General features: G+C 40.3%; 1 protein-coding gene across 5 annotated transcripts in view; it reads left to right on the top strand.

The window, feature by feature from the left end:
- The window catches only part of MITF (melanocyte inducing transcription factor), a 111,058-nt gene that overhangs the window by 85,960 nt on the left and 5,704 nt on the right, over nucleotides 1–19,394 (top strand). For 2 of the 5 annotated variants that reach the window (XM_075513703.1, XM_075513705.1), the window contains 7 exons: nucleotides 3,247–3,474; nucleotides 4,603–4,686; nucleotides 6,055–6,150; nucleotides 11,945–12,062; nucleotides 15,266–15,340; nucleotides 16,366–16,441; nucleotides 18,139–18,286. In XM_075513703.1, the coding sequence (XP_075369818.1) occupies nucleotides 3,247–3,474; nucleotides 4,603–4,686; nucleotides 6,055–6,150; nucleotides 11,945–12,062; nucleotides 15,266–15,340; nucleotides 16,366–16,441; nucleotides 18,139–18,286 (825 nt within the window). The remainder of the gene's footprint in view (nucleotides 1–3,246; nucleotides 3,475–4,602; nucleotides 4,687–6,054; nucleotides 6,151–11,944; nucleotides 12,063–15,265; nucleotides 15,341–16,365; nucleotides 16,442–18,138; nucleotides 18,287–19,394) is intronic. The other 3 variants (XM_075513704.1, XM_075513706.1, XM_075513707.1) reach the window with 3 other exon arrangements.

The following is a 19,394-nucleotide window of genomic DNA, read 5'->3' as shown; positions in this document are numbered from 1 at the left end:
CTTTTTCTGTGAGCCAAAGTAATGGTGTGGTGCGTCAGGAATTAAACTGACTAGATTATAATTTGCTTTTGCAGTTATCCTGCGCACAAATATGCAGTAATGTTTATCTAGCTGTTACATTCACTGTAGGGGTGGGCAGAGGAAGAAAGATTCCCTCTCTTACTCCCCCCCCCCCCCCCCCCCCCCCCCAATAAAAAGGAAAAAAAAGAAAAAAAGCAGACAGTAGCTTCTGAACTGCAGCTGAAATCTGTTGCTCTGTACCAAAGAGGATGCACTTCCCAGAAAGATTAAAATTTTCAGAGAATAGTTACACTTCTGTATTAAGTAGAAATTTGCAACTTAAAAGTTTGAGAAGGAATGCAGCTCCTTTATTTAAGGCTCACAACTTTTCTTTCTCTTGCCTTCCCTGGCATACCAAGGGCAGCACAGCCCATTTAATTTTCTTTTCCTTTTTTTTTTTTTTTTTTTTAATGGAGTAGCAAAATAACACAAACTATTGTAATGTAGGATAATACAACAAAATCTTGGGCAAAGTATGTTCTTGTGAAATAAGTATATGTTTTGCCAACAAAAATCCTATGTCAATTAGGCAGAGTGTGTTTCAAAACTTGACGTGTAGTGGACTCAGTTCAGTGTATTACTATGTATTATAAATAATACAATATCTGATGATGCACGTTTGAGATGCGGATCTTGGAGTTTTGCTGGTCCCTCTCCTGGGAGCATGAAGGGTAGGTAGGAGATGGTAGGAGAGGAGAGGCTTTGTTCTATCCCATCACCCTGCCAGGGTCGAGGGAGAACAACCATGGTATCTGATGCCCGTGGAGGAAAAGAAATGTGCAAATTCTGTCAGACAAGTAGGGCTTGTTTTTAAAATAACATATTCAAAGATAAGTGTTACAAAAATAACTCGTTTACTGATAACTTTATCTACTCAGAAGATGAACATTTAAGTGAAAAATAGACTTATCTGGGTAGCGTAACTCTTACCACTGGTGATAGGAAAATTGATAATGCAGTTTGGGACTGACAAAGCAAGTGCTGTACTTATCACAGCAGACTTCTGTATTGTGTTGTCTTGCGATTTAGTGCAACAAATCAGATTAAACTCTCTAGAAACACTATCTGAAGTGTGCTTCCCTGTGCAGCAGAGACTTTGGAAAATAATGCAAGTTGAGCAGCTTTTGATGCCTGTGCTCGAGTACAAGCTTTTGTCAAGGAGTTGGATAGAAAGAAAAAGTAAGTTCTGGAAGGTGTAGGGACTATGCACAGTACTGTGACTGTGTACAAGTGCAGATAAGTGCATTTGGGACATGGTTTAGCCTGTTGTCGATGATTCCTGAGCTGGAGAGCCTCTTCCAGCTGTAGGCTGGGACAGAATTAATGGGCTCTGAAGCAGCAGGGAGGCTGAGGACGTGGTAGAGCTTTTTCAAATCCTTTGTGTTCAGCTGCAGGTCCTGGGTGGATTGATGGCTGCGTGGGCAGGGCGGTGGACTGCTGCACCTGGAAGCTGAAGATAGGACTGTGTAGCTGCGTGGGTTTATCCAGTGCACCCCACTGCCAGGGGATATGCGTTAGGCTTGTAGGGCATTTGTTCAGTTATTTCTTACTCTTAAAAATTTTTTTTTAAACTACTTAAAAACTTTTAACCTTACTGCTAAAGAAAAATACCATTGTCTATTAGTACGACTGGAACGAAAGATGAATAGCGAATTAGCCTTGAGCAAACTGTCAATCTGACTTCGATAGCCCATCACTTAAAAGGTCCTTTTATGTTTATGAAAAAGCATGACGTCAAAGCCAGGGGAAAAAAATAATACCAATACTTAGGGCTAAACTTGCATAGCTTCCAAGAAGAGCCCTGTGTGAACTGTTTGTTTCTCTACATGCGTGGCTAATTAGCGTAGGTTACTATAAGTCTGAGCAGTGGCATTCAAGTTTCTTCTGCTGTTTTGGGGTAGCTTGCTTATGGTGCTTCCATATGTGAATCCCTCAAACTGGAGTAGCATAGAGCAAAGGACATTGCAGTCGCTTCTCTCACAGCCTATTAGTATACTGGAAATGCTTGAGTATAATCATTATCAGGTGAGTTGTTATTGCAGACTTATTTTAAAACCTGTTGCTAAGAAGGCTTACATTATTCAGGAAATCCTTTTCCTCTGGTATTTAGTATGCTTTATTTAATTTCTTCCACAAAAATAAGTGGGGAACTTACGTGGTCACTTGTAACAGCAAAAGTCACTTTTATGGAACTGTTTTAAAACAAAAAAACTTCTCAGAATATTAGTATATTTTGGTTTGTTTTCTACCTTCCAATAAAAATGTTAATGATCAAAGAAAAGTGACAAAGAGTTTCCAGGATATCTTGAAAATTTTGCACGGAAAAAAATTGCCTTTCTTCTCTTGCTTATTTAGGGTGCGCGAGAATAGTTCAGTATGAAGTTTTTCATATTTTGTATATAAAAAAAATCAAAGTACGGAAAAGCTTATCTTAAATACAAAAATAACAGTTGCTGAGGACAGTGATTGATCTGAACCGAAACACTTCTTTTCTTGCATCTTATTTGCATAATGTGTTTATAAACAGGCTGTCTTATTTGTATATGATTTAGGCCATATATCTGAGATATAAATAATTTGCAGGCAAAAAAATGGCGTATTCCTTTTTTTTAACCAATGTATTTTTTAACCACTCATTTAAAAAAAAAAAAAAAAAACAAAAAAAAACCCCACACAAAAAAACCCCAAAACCTAAAAAACTACAACAAACCTTTTAATCTCTCTGTTACTTGACTTCTAATAAAGGATAGCAATCCATACTATTTGGTTTTAATTGGTAGCTACTAACAAGTAAAATGAGTCCTGCAGTGCAACTTGTTTCTCCATATTTTAGTGAAAACTAAATGTCACGTAGCTGAAGGTCTAAATGGAGAACCGTCTGTTCTGAAGTATCTGTATAAACAGGAAAACCTGAGCATTGGTCTTTAAGTGAGAAATCTCATGTTGTAGAAAAATAAGTGGAACTTCTTGGTTTACTGTTAGTAAGTCAGTTATTGAAACACTAGCTCATAAACTGATTTCTTGCCACTGAATGTGAAGCGCTGTTGACTTCCTTGGAGCTGCACAGGTTTGTACTTTAAGTCAAATGCTTAGCTGGTATATATGTCATAAATGCATAGCTAAAATAGATAGCATGTGTAATGATGTTGTAAAACAATAAAGCACTTTTAAAATTGTGTCATACAGGTGCAGACTCACCTTGAGAATCCAACCAAGTACCATATTCAGCAAGCCCAGCGGCAGCAGGTAAAGCAGTACCTCTCTACCACTCTAGCAAATAAACATGCCAACCAAGCCCTGAGCTTGCCATGTCCAAACCAGCCCGGTGATCATGTCATGCCGCCTGGAACTGGAAGCAGCGCACCCAACAGTCCAATGGCTATGCTTACCCTTAACTCCAACTGTGAGAAAGAGGTAATACGCTCTCACTGTGCATATTCTTCAGTAAAATGGAATTGCAGTCTGCTTTCTTTCTGTTTTAAACCATATTTGCTCATTGTTAAGATGTTATGTTTATCTTCTTCTCTGAACTGTTCACTTTGAAAATGCAACTACTACCTCTGTGCCTGCCTGATTAATATATACTTGCATAGAACATTTTGGCAAAAAAACTGTGTCCCTCTAACTTCCTCTTTTTTGAACTACTTTAGCTAGTTTATGCTTATTAAAACTACATTATTTTTTTTTGTCCTGCCCTTGCTTGATGCACGCACTGAATAATGACCTTTGGAGAATACAAAGCAGTTTTGTAAGCTGTAGCTTTCTGGAATAATGTTATTTATGGCTCATTTGTGTAGAATGAGCAAAGAGCATAGCAAAATAACCGAAAAACACAAAGCTTTTTGAGATATTTTAGGTATTTTTACAGTAAAATTTGAGCAAGTCTCTTGCTTAGCTGGAAGGCCAGATTATCCTAGCTAATATACCCTAAAATGTTACTGATTGCTGTTTCATGATGAGCTCAGTGCTGCAAATATAAGACTTCACTAGCCTATGCCTAGAAGTCCTTTGCAACCTTGTCTTAATCTTTGCTGTTAAAAAATTTAGTTGGATGTTACATGTGTGCTCAGGTGCAGAAGGAAGATGATTTAAAAGATGTTAACAAGGGTAAGAATCATGTCATTTTTGTAACATGACAAATGGGAGACAGTTGTAGAGCTTGTCGTGTCCCCCCATTCTCCTCCCTCAAGCCTTTGTGCCAGATTTTTAATACAGATGCACTCTGAGGAAAACGTTACGCAACTTTGAGAAACAGTTATTACAGAACGTGTTTTGCACATGCAAGAGAAATTACTTGTGCTCCATAGCTTCAACAGAAATGAAAATCAAATAGTTCTGTCCTATTGTCCCAGTTGTACCTATATCTTTTTTTTCCTCAAGATATTTACAGCTTCACTTTGCTGTGTCATCAGGCACATGTGTGCATGACACTGTTTCAGTTGTGCTCTTTTTGGGAGTGAGACTGTGCCATGAACTCAGATCCATGCTTTGCTTTCTTTTTTTTTTTTTTTTCTTCTTTTTTTTTCCTTTTTATTTCTGCAGGGATTTTATAAATTTGAAGAGCAAAGCAGGGTTGAGAGTGAGTGCCCGGCTCTGAATACACACTCACGAGCATCATGCATGCAGGTACTGGATGACACAGGAGCTGGAGCACAGGTCCCCTTTCTAATGAGCATGTTTCTCAGAAGTTATGTTGAAGAATAAACTTGCCCCATAGTGTCTTTAAGAAGTTGAATATAAGACGTAATTAAGGAAAACAATGTTGTTTATTAGCATTGATGTCAAAAGTGCATTAAGACATTGGAAGAGGGCTAGTGCTTTTCTAGCACTGTAATGCTATGGCAGAAGAAGGTATCAACCATGCTTTAAGGTCTCACTTCAGGAAATCTTTTCTAATGCAGTTTTCCTAAGACTGCATGTATGTGTTCTTGTCCTGATAGTTTCTAAGACCACATTTCTATGCAGATCACACTTGCATTTAAAAAAATTATATGAGAAAGCTTTAATCCATCTGTGGTAATTGGTCCTCAGTAGTCTTTTTTTTTTTTTTTTTTTTTTTTTTTTTTTTTAAACTAAGGGTTTTTTATTTCTAGTAACAGGACTTTGGATATGGGCTGTAACTGTTAGTTCCTTTCTTGCCCTCACTTCCAGTCAGTGTAATTCATTCTGATCACGCTTTCTGAGCTGATACAAAAATCCCATATACTACTATTTCTACCATCAACACTATGCATTGATTTTGTAGAGGACTGTCATTAAAGCTCCTTTTTTATAGTGAGCAAAAAGGAAATAGTCAATCCTGCAGGACAGTTCAGGGCGCAGGTGCCTTGGAGGGCTCTGTTTCTGCTGACCGTGCAGGAGCTTACGGAGGCACCTTCCAGCCCAGCCCCAGAAAGAAGATGGCTTGCACCACCTAAGATCATCTCTGAGCTGCTCTTGGGTGGTGCTTCCTGGGAGGGTGTACGAGGGACATGAATCTAATGGATTCTGTTGTCGAGGGCGGGCAGCCTGTCACCCAGCACCAAGCCTTTGTTCCCTCTCCTTCCCTTGCAGGTGTCAGAGGCTTGGGCATTATTGTCTGTACGCAGGTTTTGACCCCACAACTAGAGGAAAGAGGTGGAGGGTAGGCAGGCAGTGCTGCAGGGGGGAGAGGGATTCACATCGTTAGCGTAGCTCGTTCTACGGGTAGCTATCTCCTCCACTGTTCCTGGGAGGAACAGAGTGTCCGTGGGCAGGTAGTGCAGGGAAACTGCTGGTGGGAGGAGTGGGTTAGACCATGAAGCCTCAGCTTTGTCATGACCTGACTGTCCTGGCTGAATAGCGGGAGTCATGGCTGAGGGATTGGATTTGGAGTGTGGCAAAACTGCACAGACACCTCTGCTTGGGCCTGTGCTGCAGAGAGCCGGTATGTGGCTGAAGTGCTTTGTCAGGCCTCTGTATCCTAGTGGTTTTGATAACTGGTTTGTTTTTCTCTGTCCACCTTTTCTGCTGCAGATGGATGATGTGATTGATGACATAATTAGTCTGGAGTCAAGTTACAACGAAGAAATCCTTGGCTTGATGGACCCAGCCCTGCAAATGGCAAATACGGTACAACGGTCCTTTCCATTTGGTTTCCCTGTTAAGTCTAGTTGTCTTTCCTCGAGAGAATGCAAAACTAGCATGACTTTTTCTCTGATCAATTAAGTAGTTATTGTATTGTCCCATAGAGGAGAATCAGGTTTTCTTTGAAGAGTTTAAGGTATACAGTTGCAATTAAAAACATGAATTTAAAAATACAAGCTGGAGTCAGGTCGAGGGAATACAAAGGACAGTTTTGTTTTTCTTATTTCAAAGTCAAGTTAGTCAGAGAGCATTGTAACAGAGGAGTGAGCTCATACCCATCAGTGTTAGAGATCACCGTGAACATTATGCTTGGCTTCAGAAAGCCTAGAAGGAACTTCTGGCACCCTGGGTTCCTGTATCTTGTCATGTTCAAGTAAGAAATTGTATACCATGCTTAAGCATGTGTTAGCATCCCTATCCAAAGCTGCTCTAGTTTGTTAGCTCAACCTGATTTCAAATGGAGAGAAGTCCCTAGCTAGACAACAGCAAAGATGTTACAAAATTTAGGGAGAGGAAAAAAAAAGTTAAAAAAACAACCTTCAAAACAAACAAAAGGGGAAGGAATAAAGAAGCTTAAAAACTGAGTGGGGGAAGGGGACGTAGGAAGCCTGTGACAAAAGACAAGAACATGGAGGTGCGAAAGTTGGTGAGCGAGGGAGGGTGCGTGTTGCCTCTGAGTTGCTGTTTCTGTTTGCTGGTTCACATTGCTGCGAGCATTAATATAATCGTACTTCTGGCATAATCTTATTTTGATCTTTTGGATCTTTGGAGGGTGGCTTCAGTGAATTTCTTGTTGTAGGCTTAAGTGCTGTTAGATCTGGCTGAGTAGATGTCTGCCAGTGCTGGCGTCTGTTTCTTTTTTATCTAGTGCCAAAATTTACAGCTTACCACATAGCATCGATTTTGTAGCATAGGTTTACATTTGCTGACAGTAGTCGTCTGATGTCACGTTAACCTAGGCCTATGCTCCCACAGATTCCCCCAGCCCTCTTGGAGATGTGGTGCGTGCCGCAGGAAACGGCCCACCAGAATCCCTCACTAAATAGTGCCCTTTGAGTAGACAGAGAAATAACTGCAGAGTCCTGCCGGAAAGAATGAATTTTCCCTTAATCTAAGATGACTTGAAAAGTGCATCTTTCCTGGAGCTTGAGAGGAAAACTTAAAAACCCATGAAAATATAGTTTTCGAGATAGTTACTCTTTTTTAGTTGAGGGTTCAGCTTCTTCTGGAGTCCTTTCTCTGAAGTTCCATTGGATTGGGACCCCGTTAAATTAGAGGGGACTTGGATTTCTTTGTGCTTTTCTTCCCCTCTCATTCACAGAGACCCCAGCAGTGTCTCTTTGCTTCCAGGCAAGGACATAATGATACTCTGCACTCTTTTGGTGGAAGGAGTCCATGTAGTTAATATTTAGGGTAGTCTGTTTCCCTCCTGCTTTTGGCATGATGACAGACCTCATAAAGGATCCCTGCTTCACATTTGTTGTGAAATTTCATAAATTACCCACTGTATGTGGTGAAGCCTGTAAAATAAGGATATGGAATAGTAGAATTAAGACTTCTTTACTAATACCGTTAAATTGCTAAAGACAAAAGCATATTCAGTCTCTGAATTAACCTGATACCAATCCTGAAGAGATGGAAATGGAACCATGTTTCCCAACAATTGGTTTGGGGAAAAAAAAAAAAGGAACCTGTTGTAGCAGACACTTTTCTTTTGGAACAGGATTTAGCTCTTAAAACACACAACATTTTACTAATAAGGAATTAATGCCTGTAGACTGAACTAAGTAGAGGTGGAAGGAATCAAGAGAGGAAATGGTCTCTGAAGAGACACAACCTATAAATAGCTGTGCTGAGACTACGACAAAGGCTGCTATTGTTCCGTAACCAACAAAGAATAAAAGGACCAGTTTGTTACATTTGGTAACAATACTTAATTGATAAGCAAAATCAGGGATTTCTGTGTAGAGCGACCTAAGGGAAGTTTCCAAGTACCTCTTAATTGAAAAGGCCTCGTTGCAATCAACTGCTTGTGGAAGTGTTTGTAAACTTTGGTATTAGGTCACAAGTTACCTGGCTTTGGTTCTGTGGTGAAAGGTATTACAAAATGATCACTCGTTTGCTGAGAGTTTTCTGTGTAGATGTGACCTAGTAATTGAATTGCTAGGTACCCTGTAAAGTACTCTCGTATGCCAAGTTGAGATGACAAGTAATTCATCCAACTAATCAATTCAAGCAAAAGTCTGACATAGAAAGCCATGTGAGTACGTGCAGCTCCACTTCTAAATGTGACTTTCCTGTGGAAGTTAAACTCCAGAAGTAGCAAGTAGTCTTATTTCAGGGACTGTCGCTGAGTGTGTACTTGTAGGTAAGGGAACACACAATACATTGTAGTCTGCACAAGCTGGGGAACCAGAATCCCTTCCAGTGTGTACTGATACCTTAGAAACAGCCTTGTTGATTACACAGCTGATGTCTCAATGATTTATATGGAGCCCGAATGACCTGAATGTGGGTGCTTGTTTTGTTGGAGTAGTGGAGGAAAAAGGAAAGCCTCAGACTCCCCTGAATGTACACTGTGATGAGTCTGCAGTAATAATTACCGTATTTGAAATTTCTGTTATATAAAAGCCACAATTTGTTTATGCACCTTGTGAAGCCAAGGCCTAGAAATATGAAATCTCATGAATAAAGGCTTTTTAGACCATGCTGTTTCAATGAAGATAACAAGCTAAGCCTGGTATAAGCCACTCTTCCTTCATTTACTTTTTGGGAGAGTAAAGGTGGATGATCTGAATGATGCTGTATTTAAATTTCTTAGCTAGAAGTGGCTAACAAAGCCTTAAGGGAGGCATATTTAAGTTGGAAAGATGCTAGAGTTTGGTGAAGGCAGGGAAGGAGCCTCCTTAGCACCAGAAAAAGGACATCAAATTCCATGTCTGTCTCAGTTTTGAGACCCACATCTTCCCAATGAGGCTGTGGGAGTTTTGAACCTTTTCCCATTGCTTTGTACTTGGGGAAAGGGATGAAAGGCTCGACTGTCTTAATAGATTAGAGCTGAAATGTTTGCAAACAACGTTTAATTCTTTCCGGTTTCTTCCAATAGGAGGCATTTGAAATAAATGCCAGGTGTTGCTGCATTGTGTCCATTATAAGCCTTTTCTGGTTTTGTGTGGGTTTTGTGGTTTTTTCTCCCCCCGCCCCTTTCAGCCTGGTGACTGCTTTTGTGTGCTCACAGCGCTGCCAACTTGTCCATCTCAAACCAATGCCCTCAGCATAGGGGTGCTCTCTCCTTTCCAGTGGTTCTCTGAACTCTGCACTAATAACTATTGGTCTTCCCTTACAAATCAACTAATTTTTGTTCCTCTTGGATGTGGAATAGAATTGGGAACAGAGGATGTGCCTCAATTTTAACTTATGTTTAACTGCAGGTATTTTAGCCATGTGAGATGAGCTGAAGTCTTGTATGCACTTTATATTTTTTGGATGAAAGGGGTTGTATAAAGTTAGTCCCAAAGATGTGACTCTCAGCCATCATGGAGAAGAGGCCTCTCTGAGAGAGGCTCATACTGAGTGTGGACTGTACACGTAGTCACACTTGTAGTAAAATGTTAGAATTGAAGCTTTGACCTGTGGAGATCAGCTTGCTGAGAAAAGTAGTCAAAGAAAGAAGCCGAGCAGTCTCTTTGCTTATGGATCGCTGATTTAAACTGAGATTGTTGGCATCTACCTCTAATGTAAATTTCCTTGATAAGCATTCATGTGTACATGCAAACCTGCAAGGTTTATCAGCTGTGCAAATTTCTCCCTTCATCTTCCTTTATTTAGCTAATGCTGCATCAGCAGTGCTTGTGCTTTGGTTGTTGCACAGCTCTTGGTATGGTTCCTCTGGTGCTTGCAATTTCTGCAGGACTTCAGCATGCACATTCAGCAGCTGCTGCCTGCGTTATATTCCCCTTTTGTGGTGATTGCTTGCACAGGTCCTGTTTATTTGGATGGAAATCTGGCACAGTGTTGTTGACACCTTTGGGAAAAGAAAAAAAAAAAATCACAAACCTGTTGTAACAAGCAGGGTCCATCTTTCCATCTTGCAGTAAGTAAAGCAGTTTGGTGACCTTGACTATTCCCCATGTTTAATTATAACCTAGCTGCTTTACCCAGGCTTTGAGATGCTAGTTTCTAGATTTCTTGGGGGGGTGGGGGGGTGGGGGGGTGGGTGGGGTGGGGTGGTTGTTTTTTTTTTTTAATTCCCTAAGATTCCTAATTAGATTTCACATGTCTGGTTCTGAACTTCAAGTCACTGGGCTACAAACAAGTTCTTTGTGCTCTCTCCATGCTTAGGAGCATGAATAGAAAAAGCACATCCAAGTCAGAAGGGTGTATGACGCTATTGCTGTGCCTGTGTCATGGATGCATTTGAGGGGCCAAAAGATACAAGGGTCAGCCTTGTAGGGCAGTGAGAGAGAGAGAGAGTGGTCACCCTGACATTAATGCGGATATGTCACAACTTGGACAGTAGTCTGTGATGGACAGCTGTGACCTTAGATTTATTATAGATGTTCCTTTTTTTTTAAATTTCTTTTTTTAAATTGCGTTCAAGAGCTAAGGGGAGAGCAAGGAATTGTAAGGCTGGATCTTGGTGAGAATTCAGTCATATTTTTCCTCTGTCACTTAAAGATTGAGTCAGGGGACTTAATTTTTGTTGTTGGCCACTGTCTGTTCAAGACAAGTATCAGCATGGCTTCTAGCTGGTGGTACTTTAATGCATGCACAGCAACTTTGCTTCTTATGGTAGCTCCAGGTGGCAGAGAAATTTTCTTAGGTCTTAGTCTGGCGAGGACTGTCAGCAGGAGTTTAGTAGTCCAGGCTGTGACTCACTCCATTGTATGCAACAGCATTATTTACATGGGTGTAAAGTTAATACTCTAATCTCTGCAGGATCAGTGTCTTGGAGGGATTGGTTTTCTTTGCAGCAATGATAAGAAGTATTGCTACTTAGATAAGATATCAAAGTGTTTTATACCTGTCTTTTCAAAACCTAGTTTGAAAACAAAAGAGAGATGGGTAAAATAATCCACTCAGGATAAACTTCTTTAAATACCTTTCAATGTAAAGGGATAGCTTTGGTAAGTCTTGTTGGAATACTATCCTATTTCTGTATAAATCTCCTTGCTTAAACATACCTAAATAAGAATAGCAGAATGAACAAGTAATTGAGGAAACTTAATGTCAAAATAATCTTCCTCCTACTGGTGCATGTTCTTGTTATGTAAGTTAAAGTAAACTTAAATGTTTTCTGTGTAGGTAGCTTTCAAATCACATGAAAAATGTGATTGATTAATACAGTGTTCTCCCTCAAGCATATGACAACTTGCTAAGTACTTTCACTCACATATTCCTGGAAAGATGGGGGCTTCCTCCAGGAGTGTTCTGTAGGCTCTTTCAGATTTTTTGAGTAAGAGAAGTGATGGGGATACAGACGTAATAGTTTCACTGAAAAATAAAGAGCAACAATACAGCAATATTGTCAGCATGTTACCTCTTCTTCTGTATGTTCTCTGTCTGCATATTCTTGAGGAGAGAAGACAGAATTTTCCCAATGTAGGTGTTTTATTCCTCATGCCCCTGCATATATGTGACTTCTGCTGACCTTATTGCATGCTCTGTTTGCACATGGAAAAGAGCACAGATTTCTTAGCAGATTCTAACTCTGTTCTTCTGTACAAAGCCTTTCGTAAGGGCAAAACAAATGATCCTTTTCCCTGTTTATCTTTTCCAGTTGCCTGTGTCTGGCAATTTGATTGATCTTTATGGCAACCAAAGCATGCCTCCTCCAGGACTCAATATCAGCAACTCATGTCCAGCTAATCTTCCAAATATAAAAAGGGAGCTCACAGGTAAATATACGTCTTCAATACCACCTTGGAGCAATAGTATAATTGTCTTGAATTCAGGTGATATTGGACATAATTTCTGTTTTGAGAAAGAATACACGGATGAATAGTTACTTTCTGCTTTGTGGACCATTTTTTAGCAGACACATTAGCCTGCAATGGAGTTGTGTTCATGGGTGGGCATGTGTCTGTTCACTGTGACAAATTAAGGTAAATTCCCTGGTTGTTATAGTGAAATCTGCACATGGAAAACATTGTGTCACAGGAAACTTCCACGTGTCTCTTGCTGAGCCGTTTTCTAGTTTGGGCTTATTGTTTGCTCTATCAACACCAAACTTTAACAACTTCACATCTGGACTCTCTGTGGGATTCATGTTGAGGAATGCTACATGTTGAGGCTTTACTCTAGTAGGAGAGGGCAGTAATGAACAAATAGCCTGTTGTAATATGAAATCTGGACACCTAGATCCTATAAAATGTAAAATTAGGCACTCAAGAGAGAGAATATGTGTCTCAATTTAAGATGAAAATTAAGTATCCTGTATATTTCTTGTCATGTCTGTTCTTCCAGCAGTGCTCTGAATAAGCTGTGGGAGGCAGGGGGAGGGAAGGGGGACATTAAAAGCCTCTTTCTCTCAAGCACACGTGTACAGAAGCAAAATAGTTTGAAGGAAGAAATAGGTTTTGTATTCTCAAGCATGTTTTGTTTTTGCTGTTCTGCATCACTTGAAAGGATGTAACCACATGTAGGGTACAGTATGTAAGGCAAGCTTGTCCGCAGGAGGAACAAATGGAGATCCATTCTAGAACAGTTGACAAAATCATCTTAATACCCGGAAATAGCTGTTCTTAAGCCCAACATGGAGTCATACTGTATGCAGTATGGTAGAGGCATAGTTTCTTTCTTGTCTGTTGTCTTTCTGGGTTTCTGCTGTGAAAACTCACAGGCTGACTCAGTTGCAAAGCAGGTTCTGGGCAGGAATTAGTTTAAGTAGAACAGTTTTAATAGCCCAGGAGTCAGCTTCTCAGGAGGAAATGCCACATCTCTGAGCTGGTGGATATTTGCATTTATATGACTGCACAAAATTTGAGTTCAGCACCAAATGAAGACACACAAACTGCACAATGATTTGTGGCTGCTAGAAAAAGAAAAGCTTGTACAGCGATGGAACTATGTTAAGGGGAGGGTGGGAGGGGATGAGAACTACTCAAAGTCCTGCATTACAGACAGTTTCGTTGTCCCAGTTATAGAAAGTTAAAGGTGGCTGTAAACTGCAAACTAAACATCCAGCTTGTCAGATGTCCAGGCTGGTGAATTCACTGCAGATGGTTGTGTAAGACTTCAGTCAAAGAAGGCAGAAAGAGGGGGGAAATTAGTGAGTAAAGTGGTCTTATGGAAGTCCTCAGTACTTCTAAAACAGACCTGAACTAAGTTAAATGTCTGTATGCTACATTCACCTGTACACAGAAACAATTTAGGTGAGTGCTTTTTCTGTTCAAAATACACACTAGCAGACTGCATTTAATTTATGAGAGGTTTAAGAATTAAACTCAGATTTAACAGCAGTCACTTTGACATTGATCTGGCCAAGCCTTTGGGCAGAAAGCACTATTGATGGTGCTTTCTGACAGCTAGTGATTTGAAAATCAGCATCTTATGGCAGGCAGGAGTCTTTTGGTTCTCCATTTCCTGATTTTGCTGTTAGAACTAGGCTGGAGAGAGCTTGCAACATTTAAATCTAGCATTTGTCAGAAACCTTTCTCCATCCTACCGTATAAATATCAAAATTGTGAAGAACCAAGAAAAGTCAAATCTATTATTCCAGCGTCTGATGATGATGGTTGTGAGTTCTCAGCTGTAGTTACTGAAGCATGTAATGGGAGTCCTGCTCCCCCAGGAGTGCAGTTTCCATCAGTTTTGGCCTTACAAACCTCATATCTGTTTTATAAGGCAATGTCAGATCAAGCCTAAATTTCATTGAGACATGCAGTAGTCTTTCAAGCTTCTTTTGGGATTCTTTGGGAGCCTAGCATAGAAGAAGATGTCTTGTTATACTGCATGTAATATTGGGGTAGCTCTTTATTCTAAGTAGTGAAGTAGTGGACTTCCAGTACTCCAAGGGAAGCCCTTATCACCTGTTATTTTGAATTGGGTGGGACATAATCCATATTCCATAAAAGTAAAAGAATACAGGAAAGAAATTTGTTGGAATGAGTGAGAGGGTTTGTTTCCATAATGGACTGTGTGATAATAGATCACGTGTTCACTTGTCCTCACTGACTGACTGCAAAACTAAATAATGCCTGCTGGTTTTGAGATTTAAATGCAACAGGGCAAGGATTAATGACCTCACCCTTTTAAAAAACTAAAAGGGATAGAGCAAACAAAAAATAATTAAAATTGCTTGAGAAATGTAAGATCAAATGAGAATGAAAATAACAAATTTAGTTATGCTTTTGCCTGAACTATTGCACGCTAAGTCTGATAATAAATGTGTGGAGCAAGGTTAAGAACAGTTTGGAGTTGAGGAGACAACTGATGTGCAGCGTGGTTGTCATTATTTTTCTTTTTGCTTTTCCTGAAGCAAGGACCATTGTTTTCTAACAATATTGCTAATAAAGGTACTGAATTTTTCATCTTTTTTTCATATAACGAGAACAGTTAGTGTAGCTGGAAAATAAAGTATTTTTAATAGGTCGCTTAAGTTATACCTTGAGTCTTACGGCGATGTGCGTGCACGTGTCACAAAAGGATGTAGCCTTAATTCCGGTGAGTAGAGCCTCTGACTCCTGACTGCTTCACATCCTGTGCAGGTAGCAATGCAATAAGCATGCTGTTCCTCTGGTTCAGCTTCTGTGTGGTACGTAAGCGTGCCGGCAGTATGTAAACGTAGGAGAAGGTATGTTGGATTTCAGCAGTTTGTTGTCCTCAAACACCTTGCTGAATCAGGGCCTCCGTGGGAAAGGTTCTCATCACGGAAGGCATGGGAAGTGTGGGAAGAGATGCTCCGCAGGTGCAGGGGTGAAGTTCAACACCAGCGTTGTGTTTTGGCAATCACAGCTTACTGTACAGGCCCTTCTCACTCGCTGGAATGGGTGTAATAATTGGTTTGACAAATATCGATCAGGCTTCCTGTGCAAATGTTTCAGACTGAGATGTTGTGTTTGAATTACTTTAATTCTAATTACTTCATTCACATGCACAGCATGTATTTTTCCTACAGAGTCAGAAGCGAGAGCGTTGGCTAAGGAGAGGCAAAAGAAAGACAATCACAACTTGAGTAAGTTTTGGTTCTTCACATTTTGCACCAATTCTAGTAATTATTTTAGGCATTAAGTGTTCAAATGCTGGTGTTTTTAAATCTGAATGAGACACTGCATGTAGTGTATAGTATCAGTTCATTATGGTATGCTCATAGATCAAATATCTTGAATTCTTGTGAAATGTGTGCTTAAATCTACTATTGAATTTTAAACTCTATTTTTATTTTTTTCAATAAACCAAGTGAACAGGTGGTTGTTATCAATGGAATTACTGGGAACAACATTTGATCCAGTTGCTTTTAACAGATCCACCGTGCACAATTTTGCCTTTTTTTTTTTTCTAATTAATCTAAAATCTTAGATATGTGGTCAATTTGTGACTTTAAACATCAGTGTGCGTCCTCAGTGTGGCAATTCTATAAATTCCATTTTTGAAGGGAATGCATATTTCCAAGTTGGAAAAAAACATTTTAAAATAATGACCATTTTATGATTTAAAGGATCCTCAAGTTGTCCTTTTATACTTTATATTACTAGAAAAAAGGAACTGTTTCATGCCTTGAGCTATTCAGAAGCCTTTTCCATAGCATGAAAAGCTATGTTTGACTTTTAAGTTTGACTTTTGGATCCTCAAATGTTGCATCTGGAAGACTACTTTAAAAAAGAGACTATACATTTTGTCCTTTTTCCTGCTGTGGGATTTCCTTGAGCATCTAAATTTTTGTCTCGGAATTTGTCTGTGATGCTTTTCCCTAGGAAAACATTTGCTTCTCAGTTGAGTCCTATGCTAACGCAGCCATCTTGTGTTTTAGAGTCTCAGTTTAACTCTGCCACTTCAGCAGTCCCACATTTTTACAGTATAGACAGAACTTCTGTCTTAGTGTGTCCATGTGTAGGAGAGCAAAATAAATTGCTCTGTGACTGGATTTTAAGCTTCAGGCGAACATTTCAAAGGCGCTTAAAGAAATCTTTGATGAAACACTCTATATGTTGTAATTAAGTGTGAATATTACTTGTAACATTTGTGCTGTCTTTCCTAAAGTTGAACGAAGAAGAAGATTTAATATTAATGATCGTATAAAAGAACTAGGCACTTTGATACCCAAGTCAAATGACCCGTAAGTATAATGTGCCCAAGGAGACTGTGGGAGGGAGGTGTTAAAAGAAAAAAAAAAAAAACTGAGGGGAGAAAAAGAATTTACAAGAAAAAAAAAATCCTGCATGTTCTTGTATGATCTTAGCACTTCATGATTGTAGAAATGCTTGCAGGTTCCATTATATTTTTTGAAGATTGTTTGGGGACTTATTTTTTCCCTTTTGGAACTTGCTTAATTTTATAATAATTTGATGGGTTTTGTTACAAAACAGTCACCATACGGTTGTGCAGCAGCTCAGCACCCAGCAGGACCCCATGGTTTGGCAGGGCTGGGGTTGATGCTAGGAATGACTGCCTTACCAGAGATGGAGTTGTCAGGATGTGAAATTTTAGTGTAGTCTCACTGCTTAGCTGGCTGCCTGGCTGCTTGTCTTGCTAAATGATTCTTTTAATTTATTAGATGTCATAGCTTGGCAAGACTGAACCAGTCCTTCTTTGTGTGAAAATGGAGGGCAGTTCATCTGGGAAGCCATCGTATTCCCCTTCCCTCCAAGAAAAAAAGAGGAAAAATAAAGAGCGTAGCTGTGTGTCTGTTCACTGATAATTTGCCAGTGTTTGTGGTAATTTCCCAGTAGTTCTTTTAGGTAATTTTATTGCTGCTAACTTGTCTTAACACTTTCCCAATGCTGATTTAATAGCAAGGTACCCCCCTTGCTCTGGAGCTTGAAAGTCTCACTTAAATCTGGATCAATGCCCCATGATGCTTTTGGGGAGAGTTTCCATTATTTTAAGGCAGTTGCTCATGGAGCAACTCTTCAGAGAGGCTCTTTAGCTTCCTCTAAGGCAAGACAGACAATATTGCACAGTGTCAACCTACGGGACAGGTGGATCCTTGGTCTGATAGTCTGCAGTAAACTTTTTTTTTTTGCTTAAACAAACCAAGATGCTGTGGGGGAGAAGATGATGCAGGCAGCCTCTGTCTCTAAAGCAAGTGTGGGAGGAATAATGTGAGAGAGGCAGTATAGGAGCCACGTACCCCTGACTGAAGAACCATAATCTCTAGGCTGCAATGTGGCGTTTGTATTTTATCCAGAGTTTAAGTTTAAAGCACCTGAATATGCTGCTGTATTGGGCTCTTCTCTTCCTACCGTAACACAGCTGTGATACAGTGCCACCAGGAGGACTACTGCTTGCTGCTGCTTGGGAGCTAAAGGGCCTCAGGTCTTTCTCCCACGGAAGCACCAGGTCATATATGGTCCTTCTAATTCCCCAGCTGAAATCAAGCATCGACCAGATAAGCCGTGCGATGTTTGAGAAGAGTCTTGTGGGGTTTTGTTGTTGTTGTCTTGCAGCCTTGCCATAAGGCAATGAAAGGAGACCCTGGTCTTCAGTCGCTCTGCACAGAGCTGGCCCCAAACTGTGCAGAAGGCAGGGGCTTGGCCCCCGGGGGCTGCAGGGAGCCTGGAGGGCCACAGGGCAGCCCCTGGGCTCTGTGCCCTTCGGCCGGGCCGGGGCTGGCTGCAGTCTGCTGTGCAATAGCTGCACTCTGGCCCCCTCTAGTGCATTTCAAATGCCTTCTGTATTCATGAACTTGGAATAAATATTAGCCAGCTGTTATGTATATATGAGGTGTAATCATAACTGCCGATGTGAAGGTAATGACTATAAAATAAAACCTCCCTGAGAGCCTTAACTTTGCCTTTTTTATTGATTTCAAAGGGATATGCGCTGGAATAAGGGAACTATTCTAAAAGCGTCAGTGGACTACATCCGTAAGCTGCAAAGAGAACAGCAACGCACAAAGGAGCTTGAGAACAGACAGAAGAAGTTGGAACATGCCAACAGGCACCTGCTGCTCAGAATACAGGTTTGCTGATAAATAAACTGCAAATGCTCTTGATGTTGCAGTGTGTGACTGCAAATAATGGTAACTGAAGCTTGTTTGTAGGAATGTGGGTTAGAAGGAACCACCATTTTAATATATGGTTACCGATGCTGAGATGTCTGCAGAAATTTTTCCAGAAAAAAAACAGGATATGTTAGTTTAAAAAAAAAAAAAAAAAAAATCCCAACACTCTAGTAAAGCGCTTAGGGCTGGTCTATTTTTGTTCTACTATGGCCAGCATAAGTTGCAAACTGTACGATAAGATTTATATGGTAGTTTTTTGGGGTTTTGTTTGGGGTTTTTTTGGTGCTAGATGTAACGAATTGGGACTTCATATATGATTAATTTGTTGATAGTGATCAAATTCAGTTCAGCTGTTGGGGAGTATGTTCACTTTAGTTGTCTTGTTTGTGGAGTTTTTTTGACCTGTAGCTTTAGTGCTTGTTTTCTTTTCTTCTGAAGCAGTTTCAGATGAATGGCAATAACTGAAATCTTTTTGTTTTGCTTGTGGGTTTTCCACATTGTGTGGGGACCAATCTAGGCCCTATCTGTCAGAGAAGCTCTACAGATTGCAGTCTTCTACATCTGATCTCTTATTTCTTCTCTTGATCAGCCTCTCCCTGATGCTCTGCAGGAATCTATCATCTGCTTTCTGGTGGAGGGTAAACACTGCTTGCAGGACAAAATGGGGGGAAGGGGGGTGCAGTATTGGTGACAGACACTGCAGCACCATATCTTGAGTTCCCCGTAGGTATCTTGGAGACTTGGCAGCTGTATTTAATGTTGAGGCTGCCCTGGCTTGTCTGAGAGCAGTTGCAGAGAAGCACACCTAATGCAAGTGCTCCAAGAGTTTTGGCAGCAAGACAACCAAGAGCTATGGATGTTGAGCTGCATTTTTTTGTCCGAGGAGCTATGGTTGGTTGTCTTCCTTGTTCCTTGAAGTCTGTAGGATTGTAAAACAGTTCTCCTCAACACTGAAAAGCAGTAGGTGGCATGAATGTGTTTTCTCCATGGGTTGTTGCCTTGTCAGATTCACCTAGATTCCCAATAGCCTGTATTACACAGAGATTTAGAGGTGACAACTCCATTT

Source organism: Mycteria americana, chromosome 11 (assembly GCF_035582795.1).
Source record: "Mycteria americana isolate JAX WOST 10 ecotype Jacksonville Zoo and Gardens chromosome 11, USCA_MyAme_1.0, whole genome shotgun sequence".
NCBI classification, from domain to species: domain Eukaryota; kingdom Metazoa; phylum Chordata; class Aves; order Ciconiiformes; family Ciconiidae; genus Mycteria; species Mycteria americana.
This window is presented reverse-complemented; position numbering and strand designations above follow the sequence as displayed.